This window comes from Phocoena phocoena, chromosome 9, assembly GCF_963924675.1.
Source record: "Phocoena phocoena chromosome 9, mPhoPho1.1, whole genome shotgun sequence".
NCBI lineage: Eukaryota > Metazoa > Chordata > Mammalia > Artiodactyla > Phocoenidae > Phocoena > Phocoena phocoena.
In genome coordinates this window covers 51,545,601-51,561,230 of record NC_089227.1, presented here as the reverse complement: position 1 = coordinate 51,561,230, position 15,630 = coordinate 51,545,601, and the positions used below count along the sequence as shown (strand labels likewise).

Sequence of the window (15,630 nt, the reverse complement as noted above, 5' to 3'; positions counted from 1 at the left end):
TTAGTTTAGTGATGCTTAAATTGTCCCCTGTTTGAAGAGCGAGCACCTTCTGTCTCCCTTTGGTGTATGTCAGCCGTCTTTGTAGTTACATGTTTTACGTCTGTCTCCTCGGTGAGACTTAAGTGCAGGGACCATGTCTGGGTTGTTTTATTCTTTATCCCAAGCACAAAATCACAGTCTCTCAATTAGTATTTGTTGACTAGGAGGCAGGATATTAAAACTTAATTAAGGGCAGGGCTGTCTTGTGGAAGAGCATTTAGTTTAGTCTTGGTGGACTCAGACCTGGAATCAGAGAATAGAAGTTACAGGAAGCAAATTTTGGCTCAGCATAAAAAAGGACTAAGTAATTTGGGTATTTTAGAGGGGTTGAGTTCCACCAAAGTCTTTTGAGGAGCTACTTTGCTCCAGGGAGTGGGAGGACAAAGACAATCAAGCCAGTCAGGATTTTTTTGTCTGTTCAGGAGCTTGAATGATCACTGAAGTTGCTTCTACTTTTTAAGGTAATAAGACTCTCAAATCCTTTATTGACAGATTTTATTTTTGGAAAGGTACAAGTTTAAAATTATTGAAATGTAATTATTTTATTTTCTCCCATGAATAATATATATTCCTCTAATTTTATGTTTCAAAGTATTATGAGGTTTTACATTTAATAAAACATCATTATCAATATTGTGTCAAATGTACAAACTCATAATAATTGTTGGTTGAGCACACCCTTTTTCTCAGTACATTAAATCATTAGACTTTTTGCATTATTAATCACATCCTAATAAGTAGCCATTGTGCTATTCTCGTATAAATCTTTGGATTTTTTTAAAAGAAATTAATTTAACAGAAATGGCATTAGTCTTTTTCCTCTTCTCTCTGCATTATTTTGATAAAGATTAGGGTGAGGGCTTCCCTGGTGGCGCAGTGGCTGAGAGTCCGCCTGCCGATGCAGGGGACGCAGGTTCGTGCCCTGGTCCAGGAAGATCCCACATGCCGTGGAGTGGCTGGGCCCGTGAGCCATGGCCGCTGAGCCTGCGCGTCCGGAGCCTGTGCTCCACAACAGGAGAGGCCACAACAGTGAGAGACCCGCGTACCGCAAAAAAAAAAAAAAAAAAAAAAAAAAGAATTAGGGTGAGGTGTGATTACTGACAACTTACCTTGAAATTCTAAATTTACTTTTCCAGAATAAAGTATTGTAGATAACACTTTTAGAATATTTCAGAATATCAAAGGTTAAATAGTATTGAGATGATTTCTCATTTATACCTGAATATAAATTGAATTTAGGTGGAAATAGCAAGGCCATGAATATTTAGTTGTTTTTAATTTTTGAAGTGTGTATGTGAGACAGTATAGTCAGCGTTCCAACAGTGTCCTAAGAGGGAATTAATAAAAGAAGCACTAATGGGAAAACCTTTAAAATGTTTTTAATGACTTTGCCAAAAATTTATAAGTTCAGCTCAAAATATTGTCCTTGATGTACTCCGCCTTGCCATTGTCAATCCCTCAGTAGTAACTACATTTCCTTGTATTGCTTCGAAACCAATACAGTAAGGAAACAAAAGCATTGTATCTCCCTGCACGCAGTATTGTTTTCCATAGCAGTTTCTCTTGAGACAAAATCATAATGGAAGAGAGAGGCAGAATATATTAAATTTACCAGAGTATATTAAATTTCTTTTAGGTGTATTGCCTTAATTTCCTTTATGTCCTCTACACATAATTTCTTCTAGGTGTAAGCACATGAACACTATCTTCAAAGACAACCTAGATAATATTTGTTATTTTGTTTTATTGTACTAAGTTATCTTATGAATTTGAGGTAACTAATGTGATAGAAAACCTTTAGGCTTTCCTTTGAGGACTGTCTGTAAGGAAATTCTCTTTGTGCATCGTCTTTTGAGCCAGGCAAGTTTAGCCTAAGTGGGGAGTTTTCCTTTATAGGGTTCACAAAATGTTAAAGTAACAAATGCATGAAAAACTGAATAGGCTGTGCTCCTTATTCAAAACTTCTCGATCGTGCGTAATCCACACAAGATCATTTTATTATTTACAAACTTAGGGCACATAGATTTGTGGACAGAATTTCTGAAGTTGGCAGAGATTTGGATCTGTGGTTAGGACCGGTTTGAAAGCTGGATCCACTCTAGTGTGGCTTTGCCAGGACAGCCAGCCTCTCCATGTCTGTGAGTGGATAGCTCTGTGCTCGGACGTTCCCCTGGCTTTTCCTCCTGATGCAGTTGACAGCTGTTCCTGTGTGACATGCGGACTAAAGCAGTGTCACTTGTCCTTGGGCCTGAAGTGAGCTTCACAGTGAGGACACGCTGGGAAAGACAGTGGTTGGAAGAATTAGAAAATAGTAAAGAATCTCTGAAATTAAAACAGCTCCCTAGATAGCTTAGAATAACTAGACACAAACCTGGCAATATCTCCAATAGAAAGTTCTGTGGTGATATTAACACAATTGAAAGCATTTTTTTTTGCTATATTATTTACCTGAATTAATGTTTCCATTTGCCAATCAAGCCTTGATTACCTTCTATTCATTAGCCTTTGATTTAATTAATAAAACTTGTTAAAGAGAAATCTTCAGTGTTTTCCTGTAAACAGCTCTAATTTATTGATTCAATTTGAATTTTGTAATTATTCTAAAGAAATTCAATGTTTGAAGTATGTGTTTTGAATACTTAATAAAATAGTTTAAACCATACAAGGTAATTATTAGATACCATGTTTATTTTGTTTTTCATAGAATAATAGGTATCTTCTTTTGATATCTCTAAAACAATGACATTTTGTTAGAGTTCGTCACTTAGAATTTCAAGTGTTTCAGTCGGTACTAAAGTTAAAAAAATATGCCCCAAAGGTAGAATATTAGAAAATGTGTAATGTTATTTTTTCAAAAGGTACCTTTTCCAAAAGTGGAACCAGTGACTTATGTTTTTTCTAGACTTTAGAACTGAGGGATTCAGTGGTTGGTGAGTGTCTAGACATGTAGAGAAAAACTAATTAAGAAAAGAGAGAGTCACAATGACTCTTAGGTTAGAGGCTATTTGATAATCAATATGGTTCTTAATGGGAAACCAATGAAGCAGTTGGAGAAGAGGGAAATACTGGTTACTAGTCTGGGCTCAGATTATTACAGATAGTGAGGGTTCTGAAACATGTCTGTTGGGTGAAAAAGGTTAATTAACAAAGCATTCTATAAATTCTAAAATCTTAAGGAAATGAAAACTTTCTATATCTTCATGCATCATCAAAAACAAAGAGACTGAACCTTTAATTTGAAAAAAGAAAACAAACATGAAAGAAGGTATTGAAATCTTTTTATATATTTTTGAAATTATTGAAAATAATTTTATACTGAATTCTTGAGATATTTATAGGTATGAGGAAAGAAATATCAGTATATTAACATTATTAATATCCAGTCAATAAAGTATTTTGAGGGCTTCCCTGGTGGCGCAGTGGTTGAGAGTCCGCTTGCCGATGCAGGGGACACGGGTTCGTGCCCTGGTCCGGGAAGATCCCACATACCACGGAGCGGCTAGGCCCGTGAGCCATGGCCACTGAGCCTGTGCGTCCGGAGCCTGTGCTCCGCAACAGTAGAGGCCACAACAGTGAGAGGCCCGCGTACCGCAAAAAAAAAAAAAAAAAAAAAAAAGTATTTTGAGAGTCTACTCTGTGCCAGACAGTTTTAGGCACTGGGCATGTAACAGTTAACAAAACAGAAGAAGAGTTCCTTTTCTGTATTCTCCTGGAGCTAATAATCTAGTATAAATTTTAAGGAATTTTTAAGTTTCATATGATATAATACATAAAATCTAAATGTCTTTAACTGCTGTGATTATCGTAACTATAAGAAATTGATAGTTGGAGGTTTTAACTCATGGAGAGTTGTGCTTCAGAATCAGGATCCCATTAACTTGGATCTTATTCTTTTATGCAGTTTATCATAGTAAATATGTTCAGAATTTTTTTCGCCACAAAAATAATGCACACTAGCCTGTGAGATTGCTTAAAGGTGTTCCTTCTCTAGTTGCATTTAAAGCATGAGTGCTGGTTCAATTAAAGGCTCTTCTTTCAGTGTATTACAGGAGACTCATAGCTTCATGGTCTCAGAGTGTGTTTTAAGCAGATAGCCTTCCAAAATCACAAATTCCCTGTATTCTAGAATTCAGTTCACGGTATATGCAAGCCAGCGATCTCAAGAGAAAGGGAAAAGCTTTGTGGGAAGAAGTTTGTATGTGTTTTTTATGGGTGAGGGGAGAATATCGATAAATGAAGGCAAAATTCCAAGCAGTTCCTGGAATCAGTTCCTGCCTCCTCAGGGAGCCAGTGACGAGCTCAGCTGGGCTGAGAAAATCTGTGCAGATGTGAGTACTGACTGCATCCCAGCCCCAAGCCCTGCCAGAGGCCTCCTTTAGTCATAAAGGGCAAAATGGCCAGCACAAGTCACACTCACCAGTTGAACCCCATGTGAATATTAATTTTTTGCTTGCACCTGGGTACCTAGAGCATAATCAGGATTAGAAGAAAATCAAGGTGATGTACTCAGGAGAGGAGAGTTGCAGAGCAGAAAAGCGGCAGGCCTGTCCTCCCAGCTGAGAGACACAAGGGAAAATAAACATGACTCCTAGCCTTGAGGAGACAGCACATTGTGGAGCGTTATAACTGGATGTCCTTTGACTACTGTAACCAATAATGTATTTCAACAATCCGTTTGATGAGGGATGCCAGTAGGATGGTTGGGCTGTGATGATTCCCTTGACCTTTGTGCCTGTGGCAGTTGTTTGTTTTTTTCGAAAACAGACCAATTGGTTGCAGTTCTTTACAAAGAGACATTCAAATTCTTTATTTCAGACTCAGGCACTGGATTCTCTGGGCCACACGAGCTCTCCTTTGCTGATTCCGTAGCCTCTAAAGATTTTTGGTTGCAATTTAAATTGCAGTAAGAAACCATTTTTCACCTATCAGATTGGCAAAATCAATGGTTGATAACATAGTATATACTGGTAAAGGGGAAACAGGAGCTCCTATTTTCTATAGGTTGTATAAATTGGTACAACCTATACGTAGGATAATTTCTCAGTGTCATCAGAGTTAGAATTTAGAAATACACTTTTTTTTTTTTTTGGCTGTCCACACCCTACTTTGTTTCCCCCCCCCCGCCCCCCCCCGCCCCCGAACATCTTTATTGGAGTATAATTGCTTTACAATGGTGTGTTAGTTTCTACTTTGTAACAAAGTGAATCAGCTATACATATACATATATCCCCATATCTCTTTCTTCTTGTGTCTCCCTCCCTCCCACCCTCCCTATCCCACCCCTCTAGGTGGTCACAAAGCACTGAGCTGATCTCCCTGTGCTATGCGGCTGCTTTCCACTAGCTATCTATTTTATATTTGGTAGTGTATATATGTACATGCTACTCTCTCACTTCGTCCCAGCTTACCCTTCCCCCTCCTCATGTCCTCAAGTCCATTCTCTAGTAGGTCTGCGTCTTTATTCCTGTCCTGCCCCTAGGTTCTTCGTGACCTTTTTGTTTGTTTGTTTTTAGATTCCATATATATGTGTTAGCATACGATATTTGTTTTTCTCTTTCTGACTTACTTCACTCTGTATGACAGACTCTAGGTCCATCCACATTTTACTTTTAGGAATTTGTCTTACAGATGTATTTTTACATGGATGAAATTATGTCCAAGAATATTTATTATATCATTGTTTTATGGCCAAAAATTGGGAACCTGCTAAATGCCTATCACTAGAGGACTGGCGTTAAATTAAGGATACTACACTCATACAAAGGAACACCCTGTGGTCTTTCAAAAGCAAGAGACAATTTTCTATGAATTTATGAGGAAGTCACCAAAGTATATCGAGTGATAAAAATAATATACACTGTACCCTGTATGCCATATTACCATTTGTGTGTGTGTGTGTGTTAAGTATATATGTTAAGCTAAGTTACCTCTCTCAGGTAAGTGGTGACCTCAGAGGGTGGGAACTGGGTGTGGCGGGGAGATTTACTTTTCATTAAATGCTTTGTGTTTCTTTTACTTATTTTAATTAAGGAAGTATGTTGGTAAGCCTAGTCAAGGTAGAAAGTAGAGCAGTCAACTAGAAGACCAACATAGATAATCATGTCTTTATTTTATTAACAGAGTAGATTGGATAAAAAGTTATCTGCCTAGCGTAATCTTACTTTTAATTAGAGCTGAGCTGATACACATTTGGAATGTGTCTAGAAGAAACATCTGCTTTGGATAGGTCTTCTGTAATAGTAAAATATTCTTAACTTTTATTTTGATGATATACTGCATTATAAAACACAATCAGACTAATGTAATTTTAGGAGGCTCTAGTAAAAAAAAAATAGTGAAAAAGGGAGGAATGGGTGATGTTGAGAGAGAGACAGAGACAGACAGAGAAAGAAGAGGGAAGAGAGAAGGAAGAAGACTGAGTGTCAGGTTTCCGTCCTTGGGGATTGAATGACTTCAACTTAAGACTGAAGATAAAGACATTTCAGCAAAAGAAACAGAGGCGCTATTGGAGAAACAAAGGGAGAGTGTTATTTTGATGACTTGAGTTTTAATTAATCTGTGAATAATTGATCGAACATGGTGTTTTTGTTAAGCACTAGTTTCATTTTGGAAAGAACATAGAGTAAATCACAGAAAACTTCAGTTAAATCTTGGACTATGCAAGTGCGAATATTTAAAATGTGAATATTTAAAGTGTGAATATTTATGATGATGATACAGGATTCCCAGCCTTACTGAAATTAATCTTGTTGTGGTGGCATAATTGAGTTCTGACATTTTCAGTGCAAAAATGCATAAAATATAAATTGTAAGGAAGACAATTAGAACCATAACGGGAACATATTTTCACGGATTTGCTTCTCATCTTTTGTTTTGTTTCTCCAGGGTAAATGGGAAGTTGGTAGCCCTGAAGGTGATCAGGCTGCAAGAAGAAGAAGGTACACCTTTCACAGCTATCAGGGAAGGTAGGCATTTTCTCTTGTTATCTTTGCTTCTGTGTTTGCACGATGCTCATAGCTGTTTAACTATTATGCACCTCTGAATATGCTGCGTTTCTAAATTACATAGTTATATTTCTAATTGGAATGTGTAAACTGAAATTTAAAAATCAGTACCTCTTACGATCATAGCAATTCATGTTAAATAAAATAAAACTATCCTGCTGTATACTCAGGTGTGGAGAAAAAAACTGCTGTGCATTGATGGTGAGACTGTCACTAACTGAGGAATCTTACATGTCTGATTTTGTTTGCAGAGCTCCACGCACATATTAATCTAGAGTTACTCTATATTTATGACTTTTAAGGAAAGTTCTTAAAAATGAGGGGATTATGCTACCTTACTAGTCTTTTGTATTTCTTCTTTCTTGATTTTTGTTCCTGTTCTTTAATATATTTTCTATTGGTTTTTCTTACTGATTTATAGATGCTCTTTATATATCAGCATCATGTATGTTGTAATATTTTCTTCCATTCTGTCATTTTTCTAAAAAGTCTTTTTAACAGTTATTTGATACATATAAATTTAAAATCTTTATGAGATGAAATTGCTCTATCTTTTGCTTTATTACTTCCTGCATAGTTTCTCTACTTCAAGAGAATGAAATACCTTCTTTTATTAGTGGGATCTTTTCAGTTCACTTTCAGAAATTTTAGTATTAATAGCTTCACCTCTACTACATTTTTAAAAGTACAAATCTTGAAATAAGACTTCAGTTTATTTTTGCATTGAAGGAACCACAGTTACTTTTCTGCTGATCCACAGCAAGATAAATAACAGAGATTTACTTCAATAGTATTGTTAAGATATTGATGAACTAAATGTAGTCTGTCACTGGTCTGATTTGTTTCCCTGACTAGGGATTGAATCTGGACCACAGCAGTGAAAGCCTGGTATTCTAACCACTAGGCCACCAGGGAACTCCCAAGAAGTCTACTTTCTGTTTCACTTTCTCACCTTTCATTCTCCTTTTCTTTTTTTTTTATTTTTTAAACATCTTTATTGGGGTATAATTGCTTTACAATGGTGTGTTAGTTTCTGCTTTATAACAAAGTGAATCAGCTATACATATACATATGTTCCCATATGTCTTCCCTCTTGCGTCTCCCTCCCTCCCACTCTCCCCATCCCACCCTTCCAGGCTGTCACAAAGCACCGAGCTAATATCCCTGTGCCTTGCGGCTGCTTCCCCCCAGCTATCTACCTTACTACGTTTGTTAGTGTGTATATGTCCATGACTCTCTCTCGCCCTGTCAAAACTCACCCTTCCCCCTCCCCATATCCTCAAGTCCGTTCTCCAGTAGGTCTGCGTCTTTATTCCTGTCTTACCCCTAGGTTCTTCATGACATTTTTTCCCCTTAAATTCCATATATATATGTTAGCATACGGTATTTGTCTTTTTCTTTCTGACTTACTTCACTCTGTATGACAGACTCTAGGTCTATCCATCTCATTACAAATAGCTCAATTTCATTTCTTTTTAAGGCTGAGTAATATTCCATTATGTATATGTGCCACATCTTTATCCATTCATCCGATGATGGGCGCTTAGGTTGTTTCCATCTCCGGGCTATTGTAAATAGAGCTGCAATGAACATTTTGGTACATGACTCTTTTTGAATTTTGGTTTTCTCAGGGTATATGCCCAGTAGTGGGATTGCTGGGTCATATGGTAATTCTATTTGTAGCTTTTTAAGGAACCTCCATACTGTTCTCCATAGTGGCTGAACCATTTCACATTCCCACCAGCAGTGCAAGAGTGTCCCCTTTTCTCCACACCCTCTCCAGCATTTATTGTTTCTAGATTTTCTGATGATGGCCATTCTGACTGGTGTGAGATGATATCTCATTGTAGTTTTGATTTGCATTTCTCTAATGATTAATGATGTTGAGCATTCTTTCATGTGTTTGTTGGCATTCTGTATATCTTCTTTGGAGAAATGTCTATTTAGGTCTTCTGCCCATTTTTGGGTGGGGTTGTTTGTTTTTTTGTTATTGAGCTGCATGAGCTGCTTGTAAATTTTGGAGATTAATCCTTTGTCAGTTGCTTCATTTGCAAATGTTTTCTCCCATTCTGAGGGTTGTCTTTTGGTCTTGGTTATGGTTTCCTTTGCTGTGCAAAAGCTTTGAAGTTTCATTAGGTCCCATTTGTTTATTTTTGCTTTTATTTCCATTACTCTAGGAGGTGGGTCAGAAAGGATCTTGCTGTGATTTATGTCATAGAGTGTTCTTCCTATGTTTTCTTCTAAGAGTTTGATAGTTTCTGGCCTTACATTTAGGTCTTTAATCCATTTTGAGCTTATTTTTGTGTATGGTGTTAGGGAGTGATCTAATCTCATACTTTTACATGTACCTGTCCAGTTTTCCCAGCACCATTTATTGAAGAGGCTGTCCTTTCTCCACTGTACATTCCTGCCTCCTTTATCAAAGATAAGGTGTCCATATGTGCGTGGGTTTATCTCTGGGCTTTCTATCCTGTTCCACTGATCTATCTTTCTGTTTTTGTGCCAGTACCACACTGTCTTGATTACTGTTGCTTTGTAATATAGTCTGAAGTCAGGGAGCCTGATTCCTCCAGCTCCTTTTTTCGTTCTCAAGATTGCTTTGGCTATTCGGGGTCTTTTGTGTTTCCATACAAATTGCGAAATTTTTTGTTCTAGTTCTGTGAAAAATGCCAGTGGTAGTTTGATAGGGATTGCATTGAATCTGTAGATTGCTTTGGGTAGTAGAGTCATTTTCACAATGTTGATTCTTCCCATCCAAGAACATGGTATATCTCTCCATCTATTTGTATCATCTTTAATTTCTTTCATCAGTGTCTTATAATTTTCTGCATACAGGTCTTTCGTCTCCTTAGGTAGGTTTATTCCTAGATATTTTATTCTTTTTGTTGCAATGGTAAATGGGAGTGTTTTCTTGATTTCACTTTCAGATTTTTCATCATTAGTATATAGGAATGCCAGAGATTTCTGTGCATTAATTTTGTATCCTGCTACTTTACCAAATTCATTGATTCGCTCTAGTAGTTTTCTGGTAGCATCTTTAGGATTCTCTATGTATAGTATCATGTCATCTGCAAACAGTGACAGCTTTACTTCTTCTTGTCCGATTTGGATTCCTTTTATTTCCTTTTCTTCTCTGATTGCTGTGGCTAAAACTTCCAAAACTATGTTGAATAAGAGTGGTGAGAGTGGGCAACCTTGTCTTGTTCCTGATCTTAGTGGAAATGCCTTCAGTTTTTCACCATTGAGGATGATGTTTGCTGTGGGCTTGTCATATATGGCCTTTATTATGTTGAGGAAAGTTCCCTCTATGCCTACTTTCTGCAGGGTTTTTATCATACATGGGTGTTGAATTTTGTCGAAAGCTTTCTCTGCATCTATTGAGATGATCATATGGTTTTTCTCCTTGAATTTGTTAATATGGTTTATCACATTGATAGATTTGCGTATATTGAAGAATCCTTGCATTCCTGGAATAAACCCCACTTGATCATGGTGTATGATCCTTTTAATGTGCTGTTGGATTCTGTTTGCTAGTATTTTGTTGAGGATTTTTGCATCTATGTTCATCAGTGATATTGGCCTGTAGTTTTCTTTCTTTGTGACATCCTTGTCTGGTTTTGGTATCAAGGTGATGGTGGCCTCGTAGAAGGAATTTGGGAGTGTTCCTCCCTCTGCTATATTTTGGAAGAGTTCGAGAAGGATAGGTGTTAGCTCTTCTCTAAACGTTTGATAGAATTCACCTGTGAAGCCATCTGGTCCTGGGCTTTTGTTTGTTGGAAGGTTTTTAATCACAGTTTCAATTTCAGTGCTTGTGATTGGTCTGTCCATATTTTCTATTTCTTCCTGATTCAGTCTTGGCAGGTTGTGCATTTCTAAGAATTTGTCCATTTCTTCCAGATTGTCCATTTTATTGGCATAGAGTTGCTTGTAGTAATCTCTCATGATTTTTTTTATTTCTGCAGTGTCAGTTGTTACTTCTCCTTTTTCATTTCTAATTCTATTGATTTGAGTCTTCTCCCTTTTTTTCTTGATGAGTCTGGCTAGCGGTTTATCTATTTTGTTTATCTTCTCAAAGAACCAGCTTTTAGTTTTATTGATCTTTGCTATCGTCTCCTTCATTTCTTTTTCATTTATTTCTGATCTGATTTTTATGATTTCTTTCCTTCTGCTAGCTTTGGGGTTTTTTTGTTCTTCTTTCTCTAATTGCTTGAGGTGCAAGGTTAGGTTGTTTATTCGAGATGTTTCCTGCTTCTTAAGGTGGGCTTGTATTGCTATAAACTTCCCCCTTAGAACTGTTTTTGCTGCATCCCATAGGTTTTGGGTCGTTGTGTCTCCATTGTCATTTGTTTCTAGGTATTTTTTTATTTCCTCTTTGATTTCTTCAGTGATCACTTCATTATTAAGTAGTGTATTGTTTAGCCTCCATGTGTTTGTATTTTTTACAGATCTTTTCCTGTAATTGATATCTAGTCTCATGGCGTTGTGGTCAGAAAAGATACTTGATACAATTTCAGTTTTCTTAAATCTACCAAGGCTTGATTTGTGACCCAAGATATGATCTATCCTGGAGAATGTTCCATGAGCACTTGAGAAAAATGTGTATTCTGTTGTTTTTGGATGGAGTGTCCTATAAATATCAATTAAGTCCATCTTGTTGAATGTATCATTTAAAGCTTGTGTTTCCTTATTTATTTTCATTTTGGATGATCTGTCCATGGGTGAAAGTGGGGTGTTAAAGTCCCCTACTATGAATGTGTTACTGTCGATCTCCCCTTTTATGGCTGTTAATATTTGCCTTATGTATTGAGGTGCTCCTATGTTGGGTGCATAAATATTTACAATTGTTATATCTTCTTCTTGGATCGATCCCTTGATCATTATGTAGTGTCCTTCTTTGTCCCTTTTAATAGTCCTTATTTTTAAGTCTATTTTGTCTGATATGAGAATTGCTACTCCAGCTTTCTTTTGGTTTCCATTTGCATGGAATATCTTTTTCCATCCCCTTACTTTCAGTCTGTATGTGTCTCTAGGTCTGAAGTGGGTCTCTTGTAGACAGCATATATAAGGGTCTTGTTTTTGTATCCATTCAGCCAATCTGTGTCTTTTGGTGGGAGCATTTAGTCCATTTACATTTAAGGTAATTATCGGTATGTATGTTCCTAATTCCATTTTCTATATTGTTTTGGATTCGCTACTATAGGTTGTTTCCTTCTCTTGTGTTTCGTGTCTAGAGAAGTTCCTTTAGCATTTGTTGTAAAGCTGGTTTGGTGGTGCTGAACTCTCTCAGCTTTTGCTTGTCTGTAAAGGTTTTAATTTCTCCATCAAATGTGAATGAGATCCTTGCTGGGTAGAGTAGTCTTGGTTGCAGGCTTTTCTCCTTCATCACTTTCAGTATGTCCTGCCACTCCCTTCTGGCTTGTAGGGTTTCTGCTGAGAGATCAGCTGTTAACCTTATGGGGATTCCCTTGTGTGTTATTTGTTGTTTTTCCCTTGCTGCTTTTAATATGCTTTCTTTGTATTTAATTTTTGACAGTTTGATTAATATGTGTCTTGGCGTGTTTCTCCTTGTATTTATCCTGTATGGGACTCTCTGTGCTTCCTGGACTTGATTGACTATTTCCTTTCCCATATTAGGGAAGTTTTCAACTATAATCTCTTCAAATATTTTCTCAGTCCCTCTCTTTCTTTCTTCTTCTTCTGGAACCCCTATAATTCGAATGTTGGTGCATTTCATGTTGTCCCAGAGGTCTCTGAGAGTGTCCTCAGTTCTTTTCATTCTTTTTTCTTTATTCTGCTCTGCAGTAGTTATTTCCACTACTTTATCTTCCAGGTCACTTATCCGTTCTTCTGCCCCAGTTATTCTGCTATTGATCCTATCTAGAGTGGTTTTAATTTCATTTATTGCATTGTTCATCGTTGCTTGTTTCATCTTTAGTTCTTGTAGGTGTTAACTGTTTCTTGCATTTTGTCCATTCTACTTCCAAGATTTCGGATCATTCTTACTATCATTATTCTGAATTCTTTTTCAGGTAGATTGCCTATTTCCTCTTCATTTGTTAGGTCTGGTGGGTTTTTATCTTGCTCCTTCATCTGCTGTGTGTTTTTCTGTCTTCTCATTTTGCTTATCTTACTGTGTTTGGGGTCTCCTTTTTGAAGGCTGCACTTTCGTAGTTCCCGTTGTTTTTGATGTCTGTCTCCAGTGGCTAAGGTTGTTTCAGTGGGTTGTGTAGGCTTCCTGGTGGAGGGGACTAGTGCCTGTGTTGTGCTGGATGAGGCTGGATCTTGTCTCTCTAGTGGGCAGGTTCACGTCTGGTGGTGTGTTTTGGGGTGTCTGTGGCCTTATTATGATTTTAGGCAGCCTCTCTGCTAATGGGTGGGGTTGTGTTCCTGTTTTGCTAGTTGTTTGGCATAGGTTGTCCAGCACTGTGGCTTGCTGGTCGTTGAGTGAAGCTGGGTACTGGTGTTAAGATGGAGGTCTCTGGGAGATTTCCACCGTTTAATATTATGTGGAGCTGGGAGGTCTCTTGTTGACCAGTGTCCTGAAGTTGGCTCTCCTACCTCAGAGGCAGAGCCCTGACTCCTGGCTGGAGCACCAAGAGCCTTTCATCCACACGGCTCAGAATAAAAGGGAGAAAAAGTAGAGAGAATTAGTAGAAGTATGAGTAAAGAAAGAAGGAAAGGAGGAAAGGAAGGAAGGAAGAAAGAAGCAAAGAAGGAAAGAAAGGAGGGAGGGAGGGAGGAATGAAGGAAGGAGGGAAAGAAGGAAAAAAGACAGATATATGATACAGTAAAAATAAAATAAAGTATAATATAGTTATTGAATTAAAAAATATTTAGAAAAAAAAAAAGGGACGGATAGAACCTTAGGACAAATGTTGGAAGCAAAGCTATACAGAGAAAATCTTACACAGAAGCATACACATACAGCTTCACAAAAAGAGGTAAAGGGGGAAAAATCATAAATCCTGCTCCCAGAGACCACCTCCTCAATTTGGGGTGATTCGTTGTCTAAAGGAGGGAAGGAAGGAAGGAAAGAAAGAAAGAACGAAGGTAAAGTATAATAAAGTTATTACAATTAAACTTAATTATTAAGAAAAAGAATTAAAAAAAAAAATCATGGACGGATAGAGCCCTAGGACAAATGGTGGAAGCAAGAGTATACAGACAAGATCTCACACAGAAGCATACACGTACACATTCACAAAAAGAGGAAAAGGGAAAAAAAATCATAGATCTCGCTCCTAAATTCCCCCTCTTCAATTTAGGATCATTCCTTGTCTCTTCAGGTATTCCACAGATGCAGGGTATATCAAGTTGATTGTGGAGCTTTAATCCGCTACTTCCGTGGCTGCTGGGAGAGATTTCCCTTTCTCTTCTTTGTTCTCACGGCTCACAGGAGCTCAGCTTGGAGGGCGTCTGTTTTTTCGCTCAGACGGATGGGGTTAAAGGAGCCGCTGATTGGGGCCTCCGGCTCACTCAGGCCGGGGGTTGGGGGATGGGGGAAGGAGGGGCACTGCGTGCGGGGCGGGCCTGCGGCGGCAGAGGCGGCGTGACGCTGCGGCAGAGGCCGGCGTGATGTTGCACCAGCCTGAGACCCGCCGTGCGTGCTCCCGGGGAAGTTGTCCCTGGATCCCGGGAACCTGGCAGTGGCGGGCTGCACAGCCTCCGCGGAAGAGGGGTGTGGAGAGTGACCTGTGCTCGCACACAGGCCCCTTGGTGGCGGCAGCAGCAGCCTTAGCGTCTCCCGCCCGGCTCTGGGGTCCGCGGTTTTAGCCGCGGCTCGCGCCCGTCTCTGGGGTTTGCGCTTTCAGCCGCGGCTCGCGCCCGTCTCTGGGGTTCGCGCTTTTAGCCGCGTCTCGCGCCCGTCTCTGGGGTTCGCGCTTTTAGCCGCGGCTCGCGCCCGTCTCTGGAGATCCTTTAAGCAGCGCTCTTAAACCCCTCTCCTCGCGCACCAGGAAACAAAGAGGGAAGAAAAAAGTCTCTTGCCTCTTCGGCAGGTGCAGGCTTTTCCCCGAACTCCCTCCCGGCTAGTCGTGGTGCACTAACCCCTTCAGGCTATGTTCAAGCCGCCCACCCCAGTCCTCTCCCTGAGCTCCGTCCAAAACCAAAACCCGAGCCTCAGCTCGCAGCCCCGCCCGCCCCGGCGGGTGAGCAGCAAGCCTCTGGGGTTGGTGAGTGCTGGTCGGCACCGATCGTCTGTGCAGGGATCTCCCCGCTTTGCCCTCCGCACCCGTCGCTGTGCACTACTCCGCGGTCCCGAATCTCCCCCCTCCGTCTCCCGCAGTCTCCGCCCGCGGAGGGGCTTCCTAGTGTGTGGAAACTTTTCCTCCTTCACAGCTCCCTCCCACTGGTGCAGGTGCCGTCCTTATTCTTTTGTCTCTGTTTTTTCTTTTGCCCTACCCAGGTATGTGGGGAGTTTCTTGCCTTTTGGGAGGTCTGAGGTCTTCTGCCAGCCTTCAGTAGGAGTTCTGTAGGAGTTGTTCCACGTGTGGATGTGTTTCTGGTGTATCCGTGGGGAGGAAGGCGATCTCCGCGTCTTACTCTTCCGCCATCTTCAAGGTCCCCCCCATTCTCCTTTTCATACCAC

The 15,630-nt window shown here is 39.5% G+C and overlaps 1 protein-coding gene across 6 annotated transcripts in view; it reads left to right on the top strand.

Moving 5' to 3' along the window:
• Window positions 1-15,630, top strand: part of CDK14 (cyclin dependent kinase 14) — a 591,939-nt gene that overhangs the window by 194,385 nt on the left and 381,924 nt on the right. For all 6 annotated transcript variants that reach the window (XM_065884381.1, XM_065884384.1, XM_065884382.1 and 3 more), the window contains one exon: window positions 6,925-7,004. In XM_065884381.1, coding sequence (XP_065740453.1) covers window positions 6,925-7,004 — 80 coding nt within the window. The remainder of the gene's footprint in view (window positions 1-6,924; window positions 7,005-15,630) is intronic.